Here is a 22,490-nt window from a genome sequence, read left to right as displayed (position 1 = left end):
ATGTGTGTAAGAGTAATATAGTACATCATATATCTAATATTCCCCTGTGGCAATAAGGAATTATTGCAAGTATATGGAAGTGAGACCTCGCGTATTCACAATAACACTACATACCAATAGTTTTAACGGGCGACCAGTCTTGAAGTCGATTGGCTGGTTACAAACTGGGTGATCGAACAGAACATTAAAACGGGAACTTAGGAGGTATAAAAACGTCACAATAAATTTCCCTCAATTGGGTCGATCGCAAGACCAAGCAAGTGCACTGACGCTGTTTAATACCCGGTAGTGCATAGTTGGGACCCATAATCTCGGCATCCAGACAAGTCGGTTGTTTTCAAGTGCGATTTTCTCATCCAGGGACAAGTAAATTCCGAGAGTGCATTACAGGTAGGCCTCGCTACGTTTACCATTATTTACCACTGTCGTGAAGTTTCCGGGCACACGCACCTTTAGGCGTTAGAAGATTGTTTCCATCAACATGTCCTATAAAATATGGCAGGTCTGTAGGGAACCTTTTTAAAATTTTCATTTTGATGTGAGCCATCACAACGATGCATAATTGTGCGAAAAAACAGTTTAGGGTTGAAGGGTTTTAAGTTAGTCAGGTGGCTTAACAAAAATATCGTTACACAAATGACAAAAGTGCAAAATTTTGCTACTGAGGTTCGCATATATGTGTAGATCAAAATTAGCTATTGCTCCAAAAATTTGGGCCACCGGAAAAGCTCGATGACGTCATAAATTCAAAATGGCCGCCATTATATTGCTTAAAAATGGTAAAATACGGTTTATTCGGCTAGTTTTCAATATTTTTTTGAATAAAGTGACACAAACATTCTCAATTACAAATACAACATAAAATTGATGCAAATCAATTATTATGATGACGTCATAAAGCCAAAATGGCCGACCAAATTCAAAATGTCAGTCGTAACATTGTCTAAAATGTTAAAGCACTGTTATTAAGCCTGTTTCAGCATTTTATCGCCTGAACTGAAATCAAGACCCCAAATTACAGACAAAACATATAATTGATACAAATTAATTATTATGATGACGTCATAAATTCAAAATGGCCGCCGTTATATTGCTTAAAATGGTAAAATACTGCTAATTCAGGCAGTTTTTCAATATTATTTTGAATAAACTGACACAACCATCCTAAATTACAAATACAACATAAAATTGATGCAAATCTATCATTGTGATAACGTCATAAAGCCAAAATGGTCGACCAAATTCAAAATATCTCCCATAATATCGTGTGATAATATTGAATTACTGTTGATTAAGCCTGTGTCCAGCATATAATAGTTTCAAGGCAATGTACAATTGTCTTGATGATCCGTAAACTCAAAACAAATGATAAATGTACCAAAACTTAGCCAATAAGCTCAATACAAGTTGCAAACTATAATGAAATTATTGATTATTCACAAATGACCTCTGTCTGAACACTGAAACAATATCATAGGAAATAAGGGCAACTTTACATATCGGTTCTACCTTTGAAAGTGTTACGTTATAGTGAGTAGATCAATAGTAGTGTGATTTCATGATAACGAAAAACATGGCGAGAAACCAGTGAACTAATCATGCCTTGACCCTGGTCATGTGACCTTGGCCCCCGAAAAAAGGTTTTATGTTTGTGATTTGGTCTTTTGCTTCATTTGTTTGAGAAGCCTTTTTCGTTTGTTGAATTTTCAGGGTTTTTTTATGTTTCGATGTGTGGTGACAGACACATAGTTTTGTGTTACATTAGTACTCTTTTTTGAGGATGTGCTGGCCTCAAAAAGACCGTTTGGTCAGGGTTTTTTGAACAAAGAGAAGACCTTTTTGACTTTTAAAGCTAGCTTACCTTGCTTTTTTGCAGTTTTCACGAATTCTATGAAAAGCGTCTTTGCCTTTCGTTTTTGGTATCGTTTTGCTGTTTGGAAACCAAAAACATAAAAAACGCCAGGAAGAACATAAACAGAAATTCGAAGATTAAAAAAGCAAGAACTTAGGAAGATTCTCAGATTCATTAAAAATCTTGCAAATCAAACCTTACCAAATGTTGAAATCAAAGCATCAAGCAAAAGCTTGAAATTTATTCCCATTCCGAAGTGCCTATACAGAAAAATTGTCCTATCAGATATCAACAAATCTATTCGCATCATAAGATTGTGCAATATCATGAGAAACAAACGATCAATTCATCAATCAGACATCTGTTCTAAGATAAATCCAATGTCGACACTACTAACAGCGGAAAACCCAAAATTGTAAAACTGTCTCGAAGCAACTTAGATCGATAGAGGAAATTCCATTCGCAACCCACATCAGAAAGAACATGACTCTACCAGAAAAGACTGCTCTGAACAATCTATCTAAAAACAAATAAATCACAATAAAACCCATCAATAAAGTAAGAGGCATAGCAATTGTGAATACGACAAATGACATTAAAGAAAGTTATAGACAGCTGCGAAATGTACACTATTAATGTACATGAAGGCAACACTTGGCGACATTAGCTATACGATCGAAATTGTATATGATATCGTTTATCTGCGACAAGAAGATCATTGACGAGGTGATTTACAGTTTCCCCATTCCCATAAGTAGAATACTTTGTAAAGCACGATGGTATCTCCTGCCAAAAATACACAAAACCCAAGCAGAAGGAACAATCATCATCCAACGTCTCAATAGAAATGGCTGCTCGAGTCCAATAAACCAAATCTCGGAATTTCTAGATTTTGCCATAAAACCAATCATGCAAAGACGACTTACATATGTAAAGGACACAAAAACTTCATTAACTAGCTGGAATCAATAAATATACAAGCAAACTCTATTCTGGTAACATTAGAAGTGGTATCAATGTAGACAAATATGCGAAAAATGAAGCCATAAATACAGCGATCGTGGCGTTGGACTCTGAAACATTACCAGCCAACTGATACGATACAAAAAACCCACCAACAACGTACATGAAAGCCTTACTGTCGATTATTCTGAAACGCAACATATTTTAATTCAACTGAGAAAAATACAAACAACTCTATGGATGAAGAATGGGCTCACCAGAAATAGCTGATATCACATACCATTAAACGGAGATTACTATATAAAATCCCAAATCGGGTCAAATATTCGTATGGAAACGTTTAAAAGGTAACATTTTCATGATTTACTCGGAACAGAACATAATTTTATAACATTCAGAACATTTGTCGACGAGTGCAACACCCTGTACCCTACGTTAAACTTGGGAATTCATAATTGAATATTTTATCGACAAAATCTCATACTTTGACCTTGTGATCTTCAAATGCCAGAGACGCAATCGAGAGAGATGGCTCGATTGTAAAACCCACACAAAACCATCTGACGATATTTATCTGCCACCAACCTTCAAATGCTTCATTAAAGGTGAATTACGCAGATATGTTCGCACATGCAACAACAATATTGACTTCATAAAAAAGGTCAATTTCTCAACGCAAAAACTTCAACAACGAGATTACAAAAAGAAAGACATAACTTGTATTAAAAAGAAATTAATGTAACAAAACGTCAGCCATCCTTCATCAACAAAAATAAGAGTCATGATATAACAAAAACCTTGTCAGCACAACCTCATCATAACCAGCCTAATCAAACTATGTGATAAGAAACTGGAAAATAATGAAGGACGCTTATACGCTAGCCATGGTTTTCCAGAAAACCTATAATAACGTATAAAAGAAAGAAAAAACATACAAGATATCCTCCTTCAAGCAAAATTCAAACACAAGGAGAGGACAAATGAACGGTCTTAGCAACAATTCACGCAACAATCAGACCACAACATAATGATCTTAGCATCCGAGGCTCTTTTTGATGGCTACCATCAAACTAAGCATGTTGGAATACAAGACCATTCAAGTGACTGACGAAGGGACCTCACTTTGGCCCGAAATGCCGCTAGGAGGAATCACCAACCTTTTTTCTGGGACCAAGGTCACATTACGAGGGTCAAAACACCGGTTTCGCACCATGTTTCCCTATCATAAAACCACATTGATCCACTCACTATACCGTATCATAAACAAGGTTGAACCAGTGTGTGAACTTGCCTTCATTTCCTTTTAATCGATTCGATCTTTCAAACACAGATTATTGTTTAATAATAAATAATCTCATAAGAGTTTGTTATTTGTGTTGAACTTATTTGCTATGTTTTTGTACAGTTATCTTTTATTTTGACTATAAGTTTGTCACGTAATTGGGCTATTGTACCGAGCATAGTGAACTTCATAATAGGCCATAATTAATGTAACTTTCGGTTGCCATTTTGGTTTTATGACGTCATCATAATAATTAATTTGTATCAATTATATGTTTTGTCTGTAATTTGGGGTCTTAATTTCAGTTCAGGCGATAAAATGCTGAAACAGGCTTAATAACAGTGCTTTAACATTTTAGACAATGTTACGACTAACATTTTGAATTTGGTCGGTCATTTTGGCTTTATGACGTCATCATAATAATTGATTTGCATCAATTTTATGTTGTATTTGTAATTGAGAATGTTTGTGTCAGTTTACTCAAAAAATATTGAAAACTAGCCGAATAAACCGTATTTTACCATTTTTAAGCAATATAATGGCGGCCATTTTGAATTTATGACGTCATCGAGCCTTTCCGGTGGCCCAAATATTTGGAGCAATAGCTAATTTTGATCTACACATATATGTGAACCTCTGTAGCAAATTTGGCACTTTTGTCATCCGTGTAACGATCTTGCTGTTTTTTGTTGCTAAGCCACCTGACTAAGTAGTGTAAGTCGTGCCTTAAACACCGCTAAGAGCATTATATCGTTACGTTATACTGTGGACATACACAAGGAAGTAGTTCAGATAATCTAAGTGGCAAAAGTATTGCCAAGAAACGGTAAATCAGCGGATTTTCTAGAATATGTCAAAAATACCTGTCTCAGCTCTGTTTCCTTGTCATCGGAACAGTGTAAGTCGCTTCACGCGTGTAGGATGTTTTTACTACTAGTTTAACATAACAGGTAAGCAACTTGTAATTGTGACGTATACAAAAAGCTACGTTGGTTTGATCTAGCTCTTCAGTAAATTATATGAGCTCATATAGTATTGTCGTGAGTGTCTGAGTTTGTCCACTTGTTTGGTCAGCCCTGTATGTTGACTTGTCCTGCGCGGGTGTCCATGCAGCAGGAGGAAGCTGACTCACAATATTCACTGAAAGGTAAGACACATGACTGCTATCTCTCTCCTCGACTTATGGAAATAACCACATGGTGAAGTGGCACGTGTTTGTTCCAAGCCAATCCAAGTTTACAGAGAAATTCTTTCAAATAGACCAGGTAAGTTGCAGTACAAAGCTGAGTGCGACGCGAAAATCGGTCGTTGTAAATACATGATGATCTCTTTAAGGTAGAACGCGCCTCGGGGACAGATATTCAGACTCTCAATTTTTTCTGTTCTGTCACTTGTTGGGGCTCATTTTAAACCTCTGGAAGTAATAAAAATCACCGTCTTTGTTTTCTAAAAATCAAAAATATTATTTTGCTTATCGAGTTGACAGAGGGATGGTGGCCATTTTGAATTTCAAATATCATTAAATATTAGGTTGTTTCGCTGGTGCCAAACTTTGCACGGTGAGGAAAGATTGGGAAAAAGTTAAAAGTCTTTCAATTCCGAGGCGTGTACTACCTTAATATTAAAGTTTTAACTGTTGTAGAGCGATGACACCAATAAGTGTGAATAGACTAGACATCCATATATAATTTATTCCACAGAGTAATTAACAACTACCAACTGGGCGTGATGAATTGTTTTATTTTGTATTTGTCTTACTTCAGAACAGCAACCTGAAAGAGGCAATACTGTTTGCTTTGCAGTAGCTCCTACGAAAACGGTATTCATGAGAGAGAGAGAGAGAGAGAGAGAGAGAGAGAGAGAGAGGAGAGAGAGAGAGAGAGAGAGAGAGAGAGAGAGAGAGAGAGAGAGTGTGTGTGTGTGTCTGCGTATTCGTTTTAATACAAGGTTACACCACTGATCACTGATAACTGTTTTTATTTTCCGTCAGAAAAGAGCTGAAGATCAAAATGTTGTTGTTCTTAAATGCCATATTACTGGCACAATTCACAATGTCAGGTATGTTAACGGCAAGTCTTCTGGTACTTGATAGTGCTTAAGAGTATTCTATCATGTATGAAATACACGATGGAACTGTTTATTTAGGTTAGAATTTCTATGACTAGCGATGCCTTTGAACAATTGACTGAAACAAGATCCGCTTATGATTGTGAATCACGTTACACCACAGCGTGCTTCCCCGTCCAGGTGGAATTCAGGAACTGCTGTGACACAATTAAACAAAGGAATTGCAAGGCCTTGAATTAAGCGTTTCGCTCAGGCAGTTTTGATGACTTGGCCTCAATTGTTGGTAAAATAGCCGTGCACATCAACCTAGTCTGTGCCTCTTTTTCACTTACATATTTCATATGCAGTGCGCACAGTCGGGTTATATAAAACCTTAAACTAATAAATCCTCAATGTCGTTAACATGAAGCAAATCAAAGTACCCCTGTTCAAACCCGATGAGCTGTATTTTTTGCATTATACCAAAAAATGAAATCCGATCTTAGGAGAGATGTTTTAGCCATATTGTCTTCAAATTGTCGCTCTTTCAATCATTGGTGATGGATTTGGTTGATTAAATTCAGACGCTTATACGTGTATTTGAGGCGACCACATTTGAGTTGCAACTCAAAAATTATTTTATCAGTTGTTAAAATGTTAGGTTTTACCATCCAAGTTGTGCGTTCGTCGCCAATATCCGTAAAAAATCTGTGGTTACCTTTCGATTAGAATTGTCACGTACACTTGATAAGTTGCATTTGATTTCAAACCAGCTGATGTAAAAAAAGCCCAAAATTACAGTAATTGATTTTACTTTTATGCAGGTTCTGCCAAATAAAGCTATATCTACAGAGGTTTTAACATCTTTTCAATGTGTTAAGCCATGTCAATATGCTGCGATTTGAATACCTGAACGCATCTCATTGTAATTATTACAATTCAGGATCGATACATTTTACCGAGTGGCCCCAAAATACCATTGGAATTATCGGTGATGACATGGAACTGACTTGCTCCTTCGGTGACTGGATCTCTGAAGATCTCCGTTGGGTCAAACTAAGTCCCATTCCATATAACATTTCACTGAATTACACTGTCTACAACGAAAGTCACTACGTAGTCGGTGATTCTGGAACGGGAGTATACAACCTGCAAATTATGAATACAAACGAAGAAGACGCGGGAGACTACTCATGTGAAGCGATTGGGAATGAAGTGCTGCAATCGTCTGCCAAGCTTTTCCTCGTAGGTGAGTCACACACATTCTAAGCGTGGCCGGCAGAATTTTACCGGCCGATACAAATAAAACACGATTGAAACTAATTTGGGATAATTGGATTTTCATATTTTTTAAATTTCTCAAAAATGTTAGGTGCCGTATAGCTGGATGTTGCGATATTACAAATTACTCATAAAAACAAGTGTGTAACTTAAAAAGATAAGCAGATGAACTTACATTTGCAGATCAAACAGACATTACTTCACCATCCAATTATCGTAAATTAGTTCCAATCGTGTTATAAATACTTTCAGTGAACGATTCATGAGTCAGTATGCAAATATTTCAGACCAATTCAAACCTTAAATAGGTTATTTTCAAACCAGCTGTCTTGCCCCCTGAGATAGTCCCTCACAGCAAGTACCAAGTTTTGTAATGCATTATTTTCTTACTTCCGCTTAGACTCAGGACAAACTTTACTAGCAGGGCATGTTTTCAAGTGGATATCTTACAGTACAACACGCAATCTTACTTTAAAGTGTTCTATATACACTTATCATATTGTCAGAAAACTGTAATCAAAGGTCACGTTATTAATTTTATTTTGTTTTGCATTTGTGTTTTGTAATTCTTCGAAATATCTCGTACATATAGGCGCGGCCTAATACTAATTTCGAGCGCATTGATCGTAAGCGGTTATATCAATTATTAGCAAAATTCGGGGCAAGAGGGCACGTTTTACGAAGGATAACCAATACTTAAATAGATACTCATACAGGAGTTAATTTTGTTTGTTGATTCATTGAAGGATTTTTACTTAAATTTTGAATCATTATTTGTAGTGTATTTAATTAACGATAGATAAACGCCCGACATGTGCGGTGGATCCTGCAGGAGAGTCTGTAAAGGCGGGCGAAAGCACAAAGTTTAGCTGTTCCATCAACGAGGCAGCTACTCCATTGGAACTGGTATGGCGTGAGAACGGCGATACTGTCGCCAGTCAGGGAAATTCTCTATTACGTGAATATACCAAAACGTTTGATCGGTCGGAAAACGGCGCTGAACTGGCCTGTGGGTTAGAACATTCCACGGTGTCTGAGCCTCTGCTTTGTGAGGAAACCTTTACAATGGATGTTCAATGTAAGTAATTTCAGTTGTTGTTATTGATAACTCTGTGATAAGTATCACACGCCTAGCACAGTACGACGCTCATAAAGCAAGTTTCCCGGACTGTGTTGACAAGGAAATGAAAACTCCTATACGTAGCTCAACCTAGTGAAAGTTGTGTGACTCCACACCACATGACATGAATGTTGTAATGCTATCATGTTTTCATTAAATTCTCTTGACTTGTGGAAGAATAATTCTTTCGCGGTTTTTTCCATCTTTATTTCAATATCAACATTAGACTTACCCAGTGTTACTGTGACAGTCAGAAACGGCAGCACCACGGGTCACGTGATCGAGGGAGGATATTTCTCCGTAGAATGTGTAGTAGTCTTGGAATCCAACCCAGAATGTGACAGTTTCACGTGGCTTGTCAACGGGAAGACGATTTCATCGGATCAACGGTTGGAATTCAACGGAATTCACAGAAGTCAGGGAGGGTACTACAAGTGTCGGGGAATAGTAAGGTTTTATGATGGGAGCGATGACCACGGAGAAAGTTTACCAGGCTTGACCATATCAGTTGAATGTGAGTTGCCGTGCATCATGTTGTTGTTGTTGTTGTTGCTGCTGCCTCTGTTGTTGTCATTGCTATTGTTATCATGATGATAATGATGATGATGATGATGATGATGATGATTGTTATTATTATTGGTGGTGGTGGTGTTGGCAGTGGTGATGTTGTTGTTACTGTAAATTTGTTGTTATTGCTGTTGCTGATCGTCTAATAAGACTTCTTTATACTTTCTGTTGCCGTGCTCAAATTAAACAATACTGGATTTTAATAGCATTGTGACGTCAGTTATTATGCCACCAAAATTCAATTCACCTTGCTTATTTGTAGATTTACTCGAAGTGTCAATAAAAGTCACGGCCATTAAATCTACATTTCACCCATATTATGGCAATAGCGTTAATATTTCTGTTGGATTTTGACAAAATGCTCGGGACGGTTTTAATGTTTGAATGACAAGTAAAGTAGGGCAGAATAATCGAAGCGATACAATGAAGGTATCTCGTGAAAAGCTGTAACACTTCGTGTTGATAAATGATAAGTAACAAGTAGATAGGGTCTCAGGCTAAAATGAACGGAATATTCAGGATAAATACGCAGAGCGATAAGCAGTACGCAAGAAGTTGACCGTGACTTTATATCATACTGCGGGGAAAAGTTCTTGAACAGGGGTACAGTGTGTTTACTATTACCTGGTAACGTTTGACGGGGTCAAATGGATATTGAAGTCGGCAGGTAAAATGTGTTTGCGATACCAAGAATTGCAGATGGCAATATGTTAGAAAACCAAGCTTTCATTACTGTGTATTTTGCCAGTGAACAACGCTAATTGCCGATGTCGTCATGGATACTGACAAGAATAATCTCACAGACACGTAAATGCTTCACAATTAAGGCCATGGCATGGTGACATCAAAAAAAAGAGGGACAACAGAAGACGCGCTTCAAGGGGAAAACGCAGAAACGCCCAAACAAGAAGATGGGAAGAACAAGAAGATTGGAAGTGATAGGCACACAATACAATAAATGTAACCTTTTTGTAAAAAAGTATTGAAAACATTTCCCCTTTGCGGATTTAGGATAAAATAACAACGCGGATCTCAGGTTAAAATTATCTAACCCAGTGGATCGAGAAAAACATAGCCTCGGGGCCATAAATACCAGACGTTTCTGGAACAACCGTCCATCGTCTTCCTCGGTTTGTGAGTTGGGATGAAAAAGAACTGAATAAATTAAATATTAAAAGAAAAAGATAATCAGCGGAGTGTGATCTAATCGTTTCTTCTTCATTTTGTCTCTCGTTTAATTGTTTGTGTTTTCTGTTTATTTTTAAATTCTACTGTAAACAGTAGTTTTAGGGGAACATCTATACCGTTATTCATCATTGTTTTAAGGTAGAACGCACCCTGGGCACAAATATACGGATTCTCAAAAGTTTACAATATTCTCTCGAACTACCACTTTGTTGTTCATTTTGAGGTTTGTCGGGTTAGTTTTATTAAAATCGGAATTTTATTTCCCCCTATACAGATAACACAGGGATTGCGACCATGTTGAATTTCAAATATCGGTAAATATCGCGTAATTTGTTTCTCTAGACAGTACCAAAATTTGCACGGTGACCCGAGATTCGAAAGAGAATGGTTGAAAATATGCTTGAAAAACAATTTGAGCACATGTTGAAGTCTTTCATTTTCGAGGCGCGAACAACCTTAATGGTAACATCCAGCAAGAGACAATGTGCCGATCTTTGTTATTGAATATTACAAGGTTATTCCCAAAATACCGGGATTTACGTCCGAGTTCATCGTGCAGCGGAGGAATTTATCTCGACGCTACTCGTCTCGGACAAAACCGAGGCGTACGATGTACGAGGACATAAATCCCGGTATTTTGGAAATAACCTTATTATTGTACACCTTTTTAGTCCAACTTTACCAGAAAAAAGTCGAAATTGAGGTGTTTATCGGATGCCCGTCACGCGCTGTACTGAGCGATGACATGATCTCGAGCAGGCTGGGGACGCGTTGAGCGCCGTCCGTTGAGAACACAGGACGAAATTTCAACCCGCGCTGCGCCGTGCACATGGTAGACATTGCACGTCTGCAGCATAATTTCACTCGAATTCACAGGTTTTGGACTGACCAAGATTTAATTTGTATTGAAATCTAAGAAGTATACATTCTTGTAAAAAATGTAAAATATTCTCTTCTTTTTCCCCATGTTGACGTAAAGGTGTGTTAAGGTCAAAGGTCAAATAGCGTCTCCTGATACCAAAATTTACTGTATTATAGGTTACAGACGCAGGTGTATAATAATACAAATTAAAAGACGCCGATAGACACCGCTAGTATCTCAGTTTATGAAAACAGAAGGAATTCGCATAAAAAATGTCAGTAAATGACCTAGTTTCTGATTTTTTCCTTGTAAACTGAATATATTTGTCAATTGTCTTCTCAGATTGCACCAAGGGATGTCAAAACTGGCTATTACAGAGGGATGGGGTTGACTCCGGACGCCCCTTCTTGTAGTCTCCCCACTTGGCTTCTCTGCCGCACCATTTTCCCGCCTGAAATACACATTTCTCCAATGTCCTGTCGGAAATTAATTCTGTCATGTTATCATGCCACAGTTCCGTAGATATATTGTAAATCACTGTTATCAGTGAAATATAATGAGCTCCATGTTAAATTGCTGTCATATTTTATACCTATTTTTTATTATGATCAACAATCGTTAGGTGCACGTGTTTGTTTTCATTTATAACAACAGTTCCTGCATGCTGAACTAAGTGTATTGTACGGATCTCAGTTTATGTGAAGTTGGTTGATTTGACGATCTTATAATTTGATAGTAAATCATTTTATATTTGATGAAAACAATGATAAGACAAAACATTACTATTAAATGTGCCAACATGCAATGTCTGTAAAATTCGTACTGTCTGATTGTGTATATTTGTCCATCTGAATTTCACTCCTTCAGTCTTTCTTCTTCTGTCCCCTTTCCATGTCTGTCAATAAAATTTGTTGTCATGGTATTGATACTCCATATATTCTTGCTTTAGTTGTTGAAAGTGCACTAGTTTCATAGGGATAATAGGGAATTATGCATCTTGCATATTTTGTTTGTAAATTGGGTTTTATGTTGTGATATTGAGTAAAATATTGTCGACATTTCGTCTCAGATCCACCAGATGTGCAGACGGAACAGCGCGTGGAACGTAGAGAGGGCCAGAGTGCGGCGCTGTCCTGTACCCCTACGGCCAATCCAAATGTGGACACCGTCGGTTGGATTTTGCTCAACGGTGACAAGAAGTCTGGCAGAACTCTTTCCTTTACAGACTTGACCAGGGATATGTCAGGTTATTACACTTGTGAGGCTAGCAACACTTTCTATGATGGTAGCATTGGTACTGGCAGCAGCAGAACATATCTAGACGTACATTGTGAGTAAACGTTTAGTCAACGAATACCCCACCCAAACCCCCAACCCCTCGGTGTAAAGAAATAGTGTTTGTCACAGTACAGACTTCGATCAAGATCGAAGTTCTGAATTCTCCCTCACTAATGCCGTGCTTAAATCGTAAAACTTTTTATCATAAAGAATAAAACGGTGTCAAAGTAAAAGAAAGCTCACGAACCTAATTATTTTACAGAGATTAGATTGGATTGGATTACACTTACATGACATGACAAACATTATATTATATTATATTATATCATATTATATTATGTTATGTTATGTTATGTTATGTTATGTTATGTTATGTTATGTTATGTTATGTTATGTTCTTATGCTATCTTTTTGACATTGTTATATTGTAATTAATTGCTGTTGTTGTTGTTGTTCCGAATTATTGCTATTATTATTAGAGGTGCGATCGATTTACATTTTAGTTATTTAAACCCGGTGTCGTTCGGAGACGTACCTTTCTTTCATTTCTCAAGAGGAGAACGTCTTATAGTAAAATATGTCTTTAACGATGCTCCAGTTGAGTGCACAAAAGTTAGACATGCGCTATTAGTGAAAGAGGTGAGGATTATTTCGTCTGGAAGTATACGAGCAAAAAACAACTTCGTTATTAGCCTGGAATGGTAAGAAAGTCAAGTCAAGACAGAAAATTTGCGGCAGCGACATCAGTAACGATTCTGTACATCATGATCAGATGTGCACGTGTCTCATGGTTATAAATTCAGAGCTTTGTACCATCATGATTTACACGTGGCCATCGATGTTTATAGCCTCACAACATGTAGCTTTCTTTCTTTATGAGATTTTGTTCAAACTTTGATATATTTATGATATTGTACAAAGTAACTTTTCAAAAAGTAACAGAACTCAAGTAATGTTTGCTTTCTATTACCGTGATATCATTTCATTTGTTTAAGTTGGACCATCAGTTCAACGATACAAATCCGATGACACGGTGAAGGCAGACATCGGTTCCACTGCAATTCTCGCCTGTGCCATGACAGCAAATCCAACGCCATCTTTTACATGGCAGAAAAGTGGCAGAGACATCGACAGTACATTTGAAGAAATCACAGAAGGAACCACAACGACTAGTGTGTTTACAATTAGTAGCGTTACAAAATCAGATTATGGGGATTATACTTGTACAGCGTCCAACGTCGTGTCCAGCGATATTTGCAAAATTAAATTAGTGCAGAAAGGACTGTCAGCGTCGACTAAAGGTAAATGATACACGTTGTTTTTTTATTTACCTGTAATGTTTTTTCCTCTATATTGTTTTTTAAGTCCATTCAAAACTTTTACAAAATACCCATGACGTATTTAAATTTAAGTTGAAATTGGCAAATATTGGAGAGAGAGAGAGAGAGAGAGAGAGAGAGAGAGAGAGAGAGAGGAGAGAGAGAGAGAGAGAGAGAGAGAGAAAGAGAGTGAGAGAGAGAGACAGAGACAGACAGAGACAGACCGACAGACAGACAGACAGACAGACAGGCAGGCAGACAGACAGACAGAGACAGACTGAAATGTTCGATTGCACTGGTATGTTTGCCACACTGCACCGAATATTTCCATAATATTTAAATCTGTCGGATGTACCGTAACTTCAAACTTTTAAACTGAAATGTCACTTTACAAGAAATAGGCGTACACAACAAATTTCCATTCTTATTTTCCACTTGTTACTATGTATTTTTTCTCGCTCTGATATGTCTGGTCTTAATTTGTCGCTGTTCAGCCATTATTGGGGTAGTTTGTGTCCTAATCATCATTATTGGAATCGGTGCCGCCATTGGATATTATATATACAGAAGGAGGAAATACACACAGGTATGTTTTGACAAAGATGTATTTAGACTATGTCTTCTTGTGTTTAACAGTCAGTATGTATGTAATATGTATGTATGTATGTATGTATGTATGTATGTATGTATGTATGTATGTATGTATGTATTAGCTGTGGAAACGCAGCTATCTGTTGGCGGGGTAGCGTGCGTCGCTATGCGGGTCAAAGGTCAACCCCGCCACGGATATCCGTGGCGGGGTTGACCTTTGACCCGCGTAGTAACGCACGCTACCCCACCAACAGATAGCTGCTTTTCCACGGCTATGTATGTATGTATCATCTATGTATGTATCTATGTATCTTGTATGTATGTATCTATGCATGTATCTATGCATATGTATGTATGTATGTATGTATGTATGTATGTATGTATGTATCTATCTATCTATCTATCTATCTATCTATCTATCTATCTATCTATCTATCTATGTTGATCTATGTATATAGCTATGGGTGGATGGATGGATGGATGGATCTATCTATTTATCTATCTTTTTTGTTTAAACTTATGAAGTAATTGAACAAGGGCACCGTAAAAGGCTATGTCGTTTGATGTCTTTCAGAACCAACAATCAAATGGAGGACAAGAAGAAGAATTGAGATATGAAAATATTGAAGAGGTACATAGGGGAGGGGGAGAGAGAAAGAAAGAAAGAGAGAGAAAGACAGACAGACAGACAGACAGACAGACAGACAGAGACAGACAGACAGACAGACAGGACAAACAGAGACAGACAGACAGACAGGCAGACAGACAGACAGACAGACAGACAGACAGACAGACAGACAGAGTCAGGGAGAGAGAGAGAGCTACAATTGCCACGTATGGATAGGGAATCTATCTGCACAATGGCTTAATAAAATAAATTTGAATGTGTAAAATAGAAATACAGTATGCGGGACAGGCTGAGGTTTTATTGTAGTGGCTCACACTAGAAACCTGATCATGATGATTGATGAATTAGTACAACATCGGAAGCCTAGCGACAATTTGTAGAGGACGTTCCTTTCAGATACTATAAACGTGTGTATGCTCTATTCCATCACTTGCGTAAGCGAGTCATCAATTGTTTTAACTAATGATACCAACTTTCTTCCAGAACGATCGAGGCAACAGCGAAGAGAAAGGTGGCTATGAAGAATTTGAATTTAAACAGGTCAGACAAATCTATATAGTGACAGTGGACGAACATGCTTCATGAACCATCATTCCATGCTGCACGAGACTTCACGGGATTTTTTTGTTGCAGGGATGTTTATCGATTGGTCTCATGAGATAAACTATCCATGATGTTTGTATAATTCTATAATGCAGAGAACAGTTTACACAGACAAAATTCCTCCATAAAATGGACAATATAAAATAATAAAATCACACATTTTTTGGGAGGCAAGCAGGGAAGCATTTATGATGCACCGTTTTCTCGGCATTTCGAAACTGAACTTAGGTTTCTTTTACTTGTCCAAATTCCATTTCTGTTCTGTTGGTGTGAAGTATGCGACACTGTTCTTCATAGAACACAATGTCAGCTATGAAAGAGGGATCTTTGATACGTTGAATTCCAGAGTTTGTTTTGAAAGAAGAATGTTAGAAATTCCAATAGTCATTGGTTTTATTAGTGATATCATAGTTGACGCTCCTGTGCCTCAACAGAGTCGAGTGCTTCATCTGTAGCGGTGATAGCTTTGTCACATGATGTATCACATTGACACCGCAGTGTCCAGAGGGGCTCTTGAGTAAGTCAAGAGTCACTAGAAAAGCCTTTTACATGACAAAACGTGCACTATTTTTCGACTAAAATCTCTACAGTCTTCAATATAAGTTCATTGTCGGATGACAATTGGCTGAATGGAAAAGTCTTAAGAATTCTAAGATTTGACTTGTTGGACCGGAACAAGCCGCCAATTATTGGTTGGCCCAAGACTTTGGTGACTGCAGGCGGATCTTTATGGATTTTCGGCAGAAAATACCGTTGCGATGTTTGTCATGTTCTCGGTAATCGGAGATGTCAACAAACGACTGGTTACGTTGAATTCCAACACTTTGCATGCACTGAACGGTTTATGTTTTTGTGAAATTCAAAAACCAATTTTGCAAAATTCGTGTTAATGTTGGTAATATTTTCTTTCAGGAGGGTCAAGTTAAAGGTGATGATCAGGGTCAATATCAGCCTTTAGATTTTACACGTTCTGAACAGGTAAGATCCATAGAATGATAGTCAGGGAATATTTACTAAATAGACCGTTACCTTTCTACACGAGACTTTGTGAGATCGTGTGGCTGCAGTTTTCATATAGGAGATGCTCTCTCGCAACACAAGGTAAAGGACGGACCATCGACAGATTTCTGGACGAGGCAACACTTTCTGAAAGACTTAATTTTATTCCCATACCCGGCAACAGACTAGTACAGGGATCATCATCGCCTCACAATATCTCGTAATTTCGTAATGTAATGAGCGGAAAATCATATACTCTAACACCGATATAATAGCCGCGATGTTAGTAATTCTAAGATACTGCGTAGTTTCATCGTTTTGTTAAATTAAACGAAAAAATCTGTAGGTACAAATAAACCTCACGATGACATGTACAAAGTCCCAAAATGAGGCAAATAACACGTGACGAATTTAATGAAGGTATATGCAGGAATGTTCTATTTGTATTGTGCTGTAGATCAATGGATAGACGATATGGTATGTTCTTGCATTTCTATCGAATGAATAGCCCTCTATTTTAAAATGGTTTTGGCCAAAGGTTTGGTGGCAAACTAAAACAAAATATTATATATCCCAATGTCAATTAAAAAAGTATGATACACTCAAATGTAAGGCTGTAAGTTTAATATCGTTTTGCTGTGAGTGATCCATTACTATTGTTCCTACAGGATAGCACATACATGTCTTTGGAAGCAAAGTTCAAGTCACTTAAGAAACCTGTGTCAGGTACCACGAACAAGTACATGACAGCTGATGAACTGTCTCGTACATTCCCGCGTGAACACATTTCCATGTTAAACGTCATCGGTGAGGGCTCGTTCGGCCGAGTCACTAAGGCAACAGCGACTGATATCGCCGATAAGGAAGGGAAGACGGTAGTGGCTGTGAAGACTGTTAAGAGTACGTATGTCTGTGTTGATCTCCTTCAGAGAAAAACAAACAATCATAACATCGTACACGAGGGAGTATAGATACAACGCCACCATGGCACGAAACTTGTATTTTATCTGTGATGTTTAGGGTATTTATTGAAAGTGGAGAGTGAATGGCAGAGAGTTGATACTTCGATCACTTATTCTATATGTGACGTAATGATATAATGTAATATTACATATATATATATATATATATATATATATATATATATATATATATATATATATAAACACTGTGTGTATATGTCTCTTGTCATATGTATTTTCTCTCTTATTGTTTTCTCAGACAAATCATCAGATGACTATAAAAAGAAACTGGATTTAGAATTGGACATCTTGAAGTGCATTGGAACTCATAAAAATGTAGTGTGTCTCCTAGGATGCTGTACTCAAGCTGGTGAGTTTTTGGTTAACTTTGACCCAATTTCTGTCATTACTATAGGAAGGGGTTCATAGAAAAACCAGATGAATTACAACCATCATATCATGCATACGTACACTATTGTATCACTCATTATAACAACTCAACAAATACAAAATAGGTAAATGTAAATAGGAGCCCCTCTCCTGCAAACGCAGACAAAATTGACAGATACTAAATTTCAAATCATGTGTACGTCTGATCATTTCTTATCCTCGTTCCAGAGCCTGTTTACATCATAATGGAGTTTATGACCCAAGGAAATCTGCAGAAATATCTGAGGGACTACAGGAGCGAGAAGACTGGTGTTTACGCCAACGCAGATAGCAAGTCGTGGGTCATCCAGGGCAAAGATCTCATCTCATTTGCAAGTCAAATTGCCAGCGGAATGGAATATCTTGCTTCGAAGTCGGTAGGTGCGTTACATGTACTTTGGTAGGATATCAGGTGCACAATGTCAATTAAAATAGTTTAGTGACAACATCATATTTTCTCCATATGCGATAAAATGAACAGACCATTATGAGAAAATTGCCATGTCGTAAGGGAAATGTATAAGAATAAATATAGCTTTTCCAAGACACTATCTCCTACTTTCAAAGCTTATTTGCATCTGTCGTATGTGCTGACACATTCATTTTCATCGTTTATTGCACACAGTTTGTACATGGGGAACTTACAGCCAGAAGCATACTCGTCACAGATGACCATCGTATGTGTAAAATATCCAACATTGGTCTCAGAGGGGATACGAACATTGAAAAGAAACGCTTGAAGGAGGTAAAATTACTGTCCAGTCCTATTTCATTGTACCACAGTTGAAAGGAGATTATTTATGTGCCATGTGTGCAAGGAGAAGCCTCCTCCATTCTATTCCATTTTGTAAAATCAGAGAAATTTTAAATAATCGTAAAAGTTGAAAACTTATCACACCATGAGCACATAACGCTTTCCAAATATTGTTGTTCAAATTTCACTCAAAAGTTGAAACGAAACAAAAGTTATTCTAGTGCTGCCCGTAGGAAGTTTACCGTGGCTGCTGTTCTGAGTAACCACTACATCTTTTTAATTGCGAAGAACTCGCTTTTATGTCGTACACTGCGGCTTACATATAACTGTTTACCTGTGGTATTCATTAGACACGTCTTCCGATACGATGGTTTGCGCCAGAAACGCTGAAGTCTGGAGAATATTCCTCAGTGAGTGACGTATGGTCGTTCGGCATTGTCCTGTGGGAGATTTCTACTTTAGGTCAGTATCAATCCAACGAGTATCTTTCCTGTGTCAGGGACTAGTTATCTTAACAATCATACATCCTGCCTCGCCGTTGCGGGCAGTCACACATGGGCTGCCACACATGGCGTGTCTTGTAAAAGCCACAGCCCTTGGCTCCCTGTACTTATTATTTATATTCATACACGTATGATAAGACATTACTATGAAAAGCCATTACTAATTTATGATTATGGAAAGGATCAGGGCGTCATAGAGTTCTCTTGCAACAAACAGAAAAATATCTTTGTAACATATCATGATATCTTTCATTCCCACATACAACATATCCTATGTCGTATAAACATTTTTATTGCAATTCCATGAAGTGTACAACCTTCCACGATTATTTATAAAAGTGGGTGTTCATGACCGTGAGGATACAGCGACGTTCCTGAAGAAATAGCAAAATATGACGTCATTCCATCCAAGGCTAAGTGTTACAAAATAATTTGCTTGATACTCTACTTTTTCTCTTTTAGGTTTTACACCATACCCAAACGGTGAAAGTGTTGGTAAAGTAAAGGAGTTCATAAAAAAGGGATTTCGAATGAAACGACCCACCTACTGTGATGTCAAACTGTGAGTATGTTTATCATGTCCAGAGACCAACAGCTTAGTGCATTGATATATAGAGAACAAAATATAAGTAAGCAAGTTAATAGATAAATAAATAAATATGTAAATAAAAAATAGATAAATGTGAGTCATATGAAGCTATATGAACTTGTAATTGAAAACCAGACCACGTGCTGTTATCCCTAGTTCTTTCAGCTAATCACTCGGTCAACTTATGCAGTGGTGATGCACTCAAACAGCCGTGAACACTAGAAAAACATTTCCTTATACAACTGATTTAATTGTGATTAAGATGGATCATGCAGTATCGTTGAATAAAACATGCTTGACATTCACTTACTTACTTATAGGTACTCTGTCATGAAGAAATGTTGGGCTGAAAACAAAACTGAAAGACCGTCGTTTCCAAAACTTGTTATTGAACTTGATAGCATGGCAAAGAGCAGCGAGGTATAACACTTCATCCAAAATCTCTTTCGTGATTGACCAGTGATTAATGATCGTGTGGTTTTGTCTTTTAAATATACATAGTTACATGCATAAAGCCTGTCAGAGGTTTAGGAATTGTTACATGACAGGGTAACAGTTAGGACAACTGCTACCTGGATAAATTTAACAGTAGCATTTATGCATGCGCACATTCTAGAAAATATAGATGGTGGAGTCGTCTGCGACTTATACAAGTGAAAAAAGAGAGGTGTGTCAGAAAAATATATATGGCCACCAAAGACAGGCTTTCTCCCGGCCTTCTGCCTCATGAAACAGACTATTTTGGGGCGCATCAAAGGTCAGCAGGAAAACAAATGTTTGCTATTTGGGGGCGCATCAAAGACCAGCATGAAAACAAACGTTTGCTGTTTTCCACGTGGTCGGTCGAATACACGCACAGGTAATTTGTTTTAGAACAAAGTTGGTCCTTACAGACACAACATGGGAGAAATTTACTACCGTTATTCCAACTTTTTACAGATCTACATCGACGTGCAAAAGGCATGTGCTGACTCTCCGAAATACATAAAAGCATCGACCGCAAATGAGAAATGTTAGAAAACGGGACGTTAGAAGTACCAAAGCCAGTCGTCTTGACGACAAATGCAGCAAATAGTAAATGACAGCGAGAGGGAGGAGGAAAAAAACTGTCTGTGGATATCTGAAAATATGTTATACAGAAAACAAACGATACTGTCTATCTTTGTCTCTCTGGCCCATGCACTTCCGCTCTCTCTCTCTCTCTCTCTCTCTCTCTCTCTCTCTCTCTCTCTCTCTCTCTCCATGTTTATAGCGAAATCAACATCATAGTTGACAACACCTGTCTCATTTTTCTCCTTTGAAAACCCCTCACGATTTTGTACAGACATCCTTGCATACACAGTAGTAAAACAATTATCAATATCCTGATATCTGTAAATCTTATAATTTGCATAACGGCAATATTTACATTTCATAAGTTTTTGCACGTGGACCCAGAAAAAATGAAGAGGTGTTTTTGTATTGCTTCTATGTGAAGTTTTCTTTTATTGAATACCTGTTTATATTTAATAAATATACTTTGACGACACTTTTCCTTCTAATAAAAGTATATGCATTATTCCGACATTACCATAAATATACTATTACGAGTACTCCCAATATTTTGGAAACTAAAACAGGCGTTTGTTATGCCTTCCATTTCCTATTTATCTCCACAGTATGCATTGTAACAGCGTAACATGTGCCATGGGAACAGATTAACTGTATATACAGCGTTCAATAGTTTGTTGCTACGGCAGACCAATCCGACTAATATTTGTCGGGTTTTGGAAAATATCAAGAGAATGTTTTAATATAGTATTACTTCAATCTAAAAATGCCAATGAACTTTATTTTTATCAAGGGTGATGATTTTCTGGAATCGCCATAAAAACGAGGGTGGGCAAATGTTATATTAATTTTGCATCATTATTTTCTAATTCAGACGGGTGTATCATTTTCTTCGTTGTACACAGTAGTATATTATTCTGACACGAAAAAGAGATGAATCAATAATAATTAAGGATTGTTCGTGTTCTCTACAACAAGGGCACACTCCCCCCCCCAGGAAATTTTCTATTAATATACTCCACTAACATTTGCCGTGCCCAACCTAGCAGGGAAGTCTTCAGTTGTAGTGTTACTGAATATGTTTAGCGAACGTGTTTCTAGTCAGTACTAGGAATAGAGAACACATGTAAGCGCAATTTCATTATATTAGTTTGTTTTTTCTAATTATCTTTAATCGATATTTTTCTTCACAATTGTTTTCAAACTATGAGTTATACCACGGCATTGAAACGATTTGTTAACAGTCACATTAACATTTTTCACTTTTTTTTCTAAATAACACCTATGTAATAAAGTCTAATTTTCGTACAATAAAATTGTTTTGGATCTTTAAAGCGTCGTTAGACAAGACAGGTGATGTGAAAATATTCTATTGTCGAATGGAAAATAAATATGATGAAGATTAAATAACTTTTAGTGTAAAGTATGTCCTGTAGTAAAGTCTATATTATTCGATCAAATCGGCTCTTAGAAAGTGTAATACCACAGTATTTCTTCCACATTGCTAACACGTTCTGCTACATGAAATAATAGTACACAGTAGCAAATTCGCGAAATCACGGAGTCGGATCTAGCGTATTTACAGTAAACACGGTTCGAACTAATTTGGGATAATTGGATGGTG

The 22,490-nt window shown here is 37.3% G+C and overlaps 1 protein-coding gene across 2 annotated transcripts; it reads left to right on the top strand.

The window, feature by feature from the left end:
- Positions 1 to 208: 208 nt before the first annotated feature.
- Positions 209 to 22,212, top strand: LOC139136717 (fibroblast growth factor receptor homolog 1-like). 2 transcript variants are annotated; one of them, XM_070704532.1, is made up of 20 exons: positions 215 to 390; positions 5,172 to 5,362; positions 6,088 to 6,155; positions 7,087 to 7,392; positions 8,224 to 8,502; positions 8,771 to 9,058; positions 12,231 to 12,491; positions 13,435 to 13,740; positions 14,253 to 14,344; positions 14,924 to 14,980; positions 15,461 to 15,517; positions 16,493 to 16,558; positions 17,248 to 17,479; positions 17,801 to 17,911; positions 18,160 to 18,347; positions 18,596 to 18,715; positions 19,075 to 19,186; positions 19,690 to 19,789; positions 20,137 to 20,236; positions 20,756 to 22,212. In XM_070704532.1, exons 3-20 carry the CDS (start codon positions 6,107 to 6,109, stop codon positions 20,831 to 20,833), a joined length of 2,802 nt encoding a protein of 933 aa, XP_070560633.1. In that variant the 5' UTR covers positions 215 to 390; positions 5,172 to 5,362; positions 6,088 to 6,106; the 3' UTR covers positions 20,834 to 22,212. The 2 variants fall into 2 exon arrangements, with proteins under 2 accessions (XP_070560632.1, XP_070560633.1); XM_070704531.1 differs by lacking the exon at positions 5,172 to 5,362 and having other exon boundaries at positions 209 to 390; positions 20,756 to 22,195.
- The last annotated feature ends 278 nt before the right edge of the window (positions 22,213 to 22,490 follow it).

Source organism: Ptychodera flava, chromosome 7 (genome assembly GCF_041260155.1).
Source record: "Ptychodera flava strain L36383 chromosome 7, AS_Pfla_20210202, whole genome shotgun sequence".
NCBI lineage: Eukaryota > Metazoa > Hemichordata > Enteropneusta > Ptychoderidae > Ptychodera > Ptychodera flava.
The sequence above is the reverse complement of the archived record's forward strand: the minus strand, read 5'-3'. Positions and strand labels throughout refer to the sequence as shown.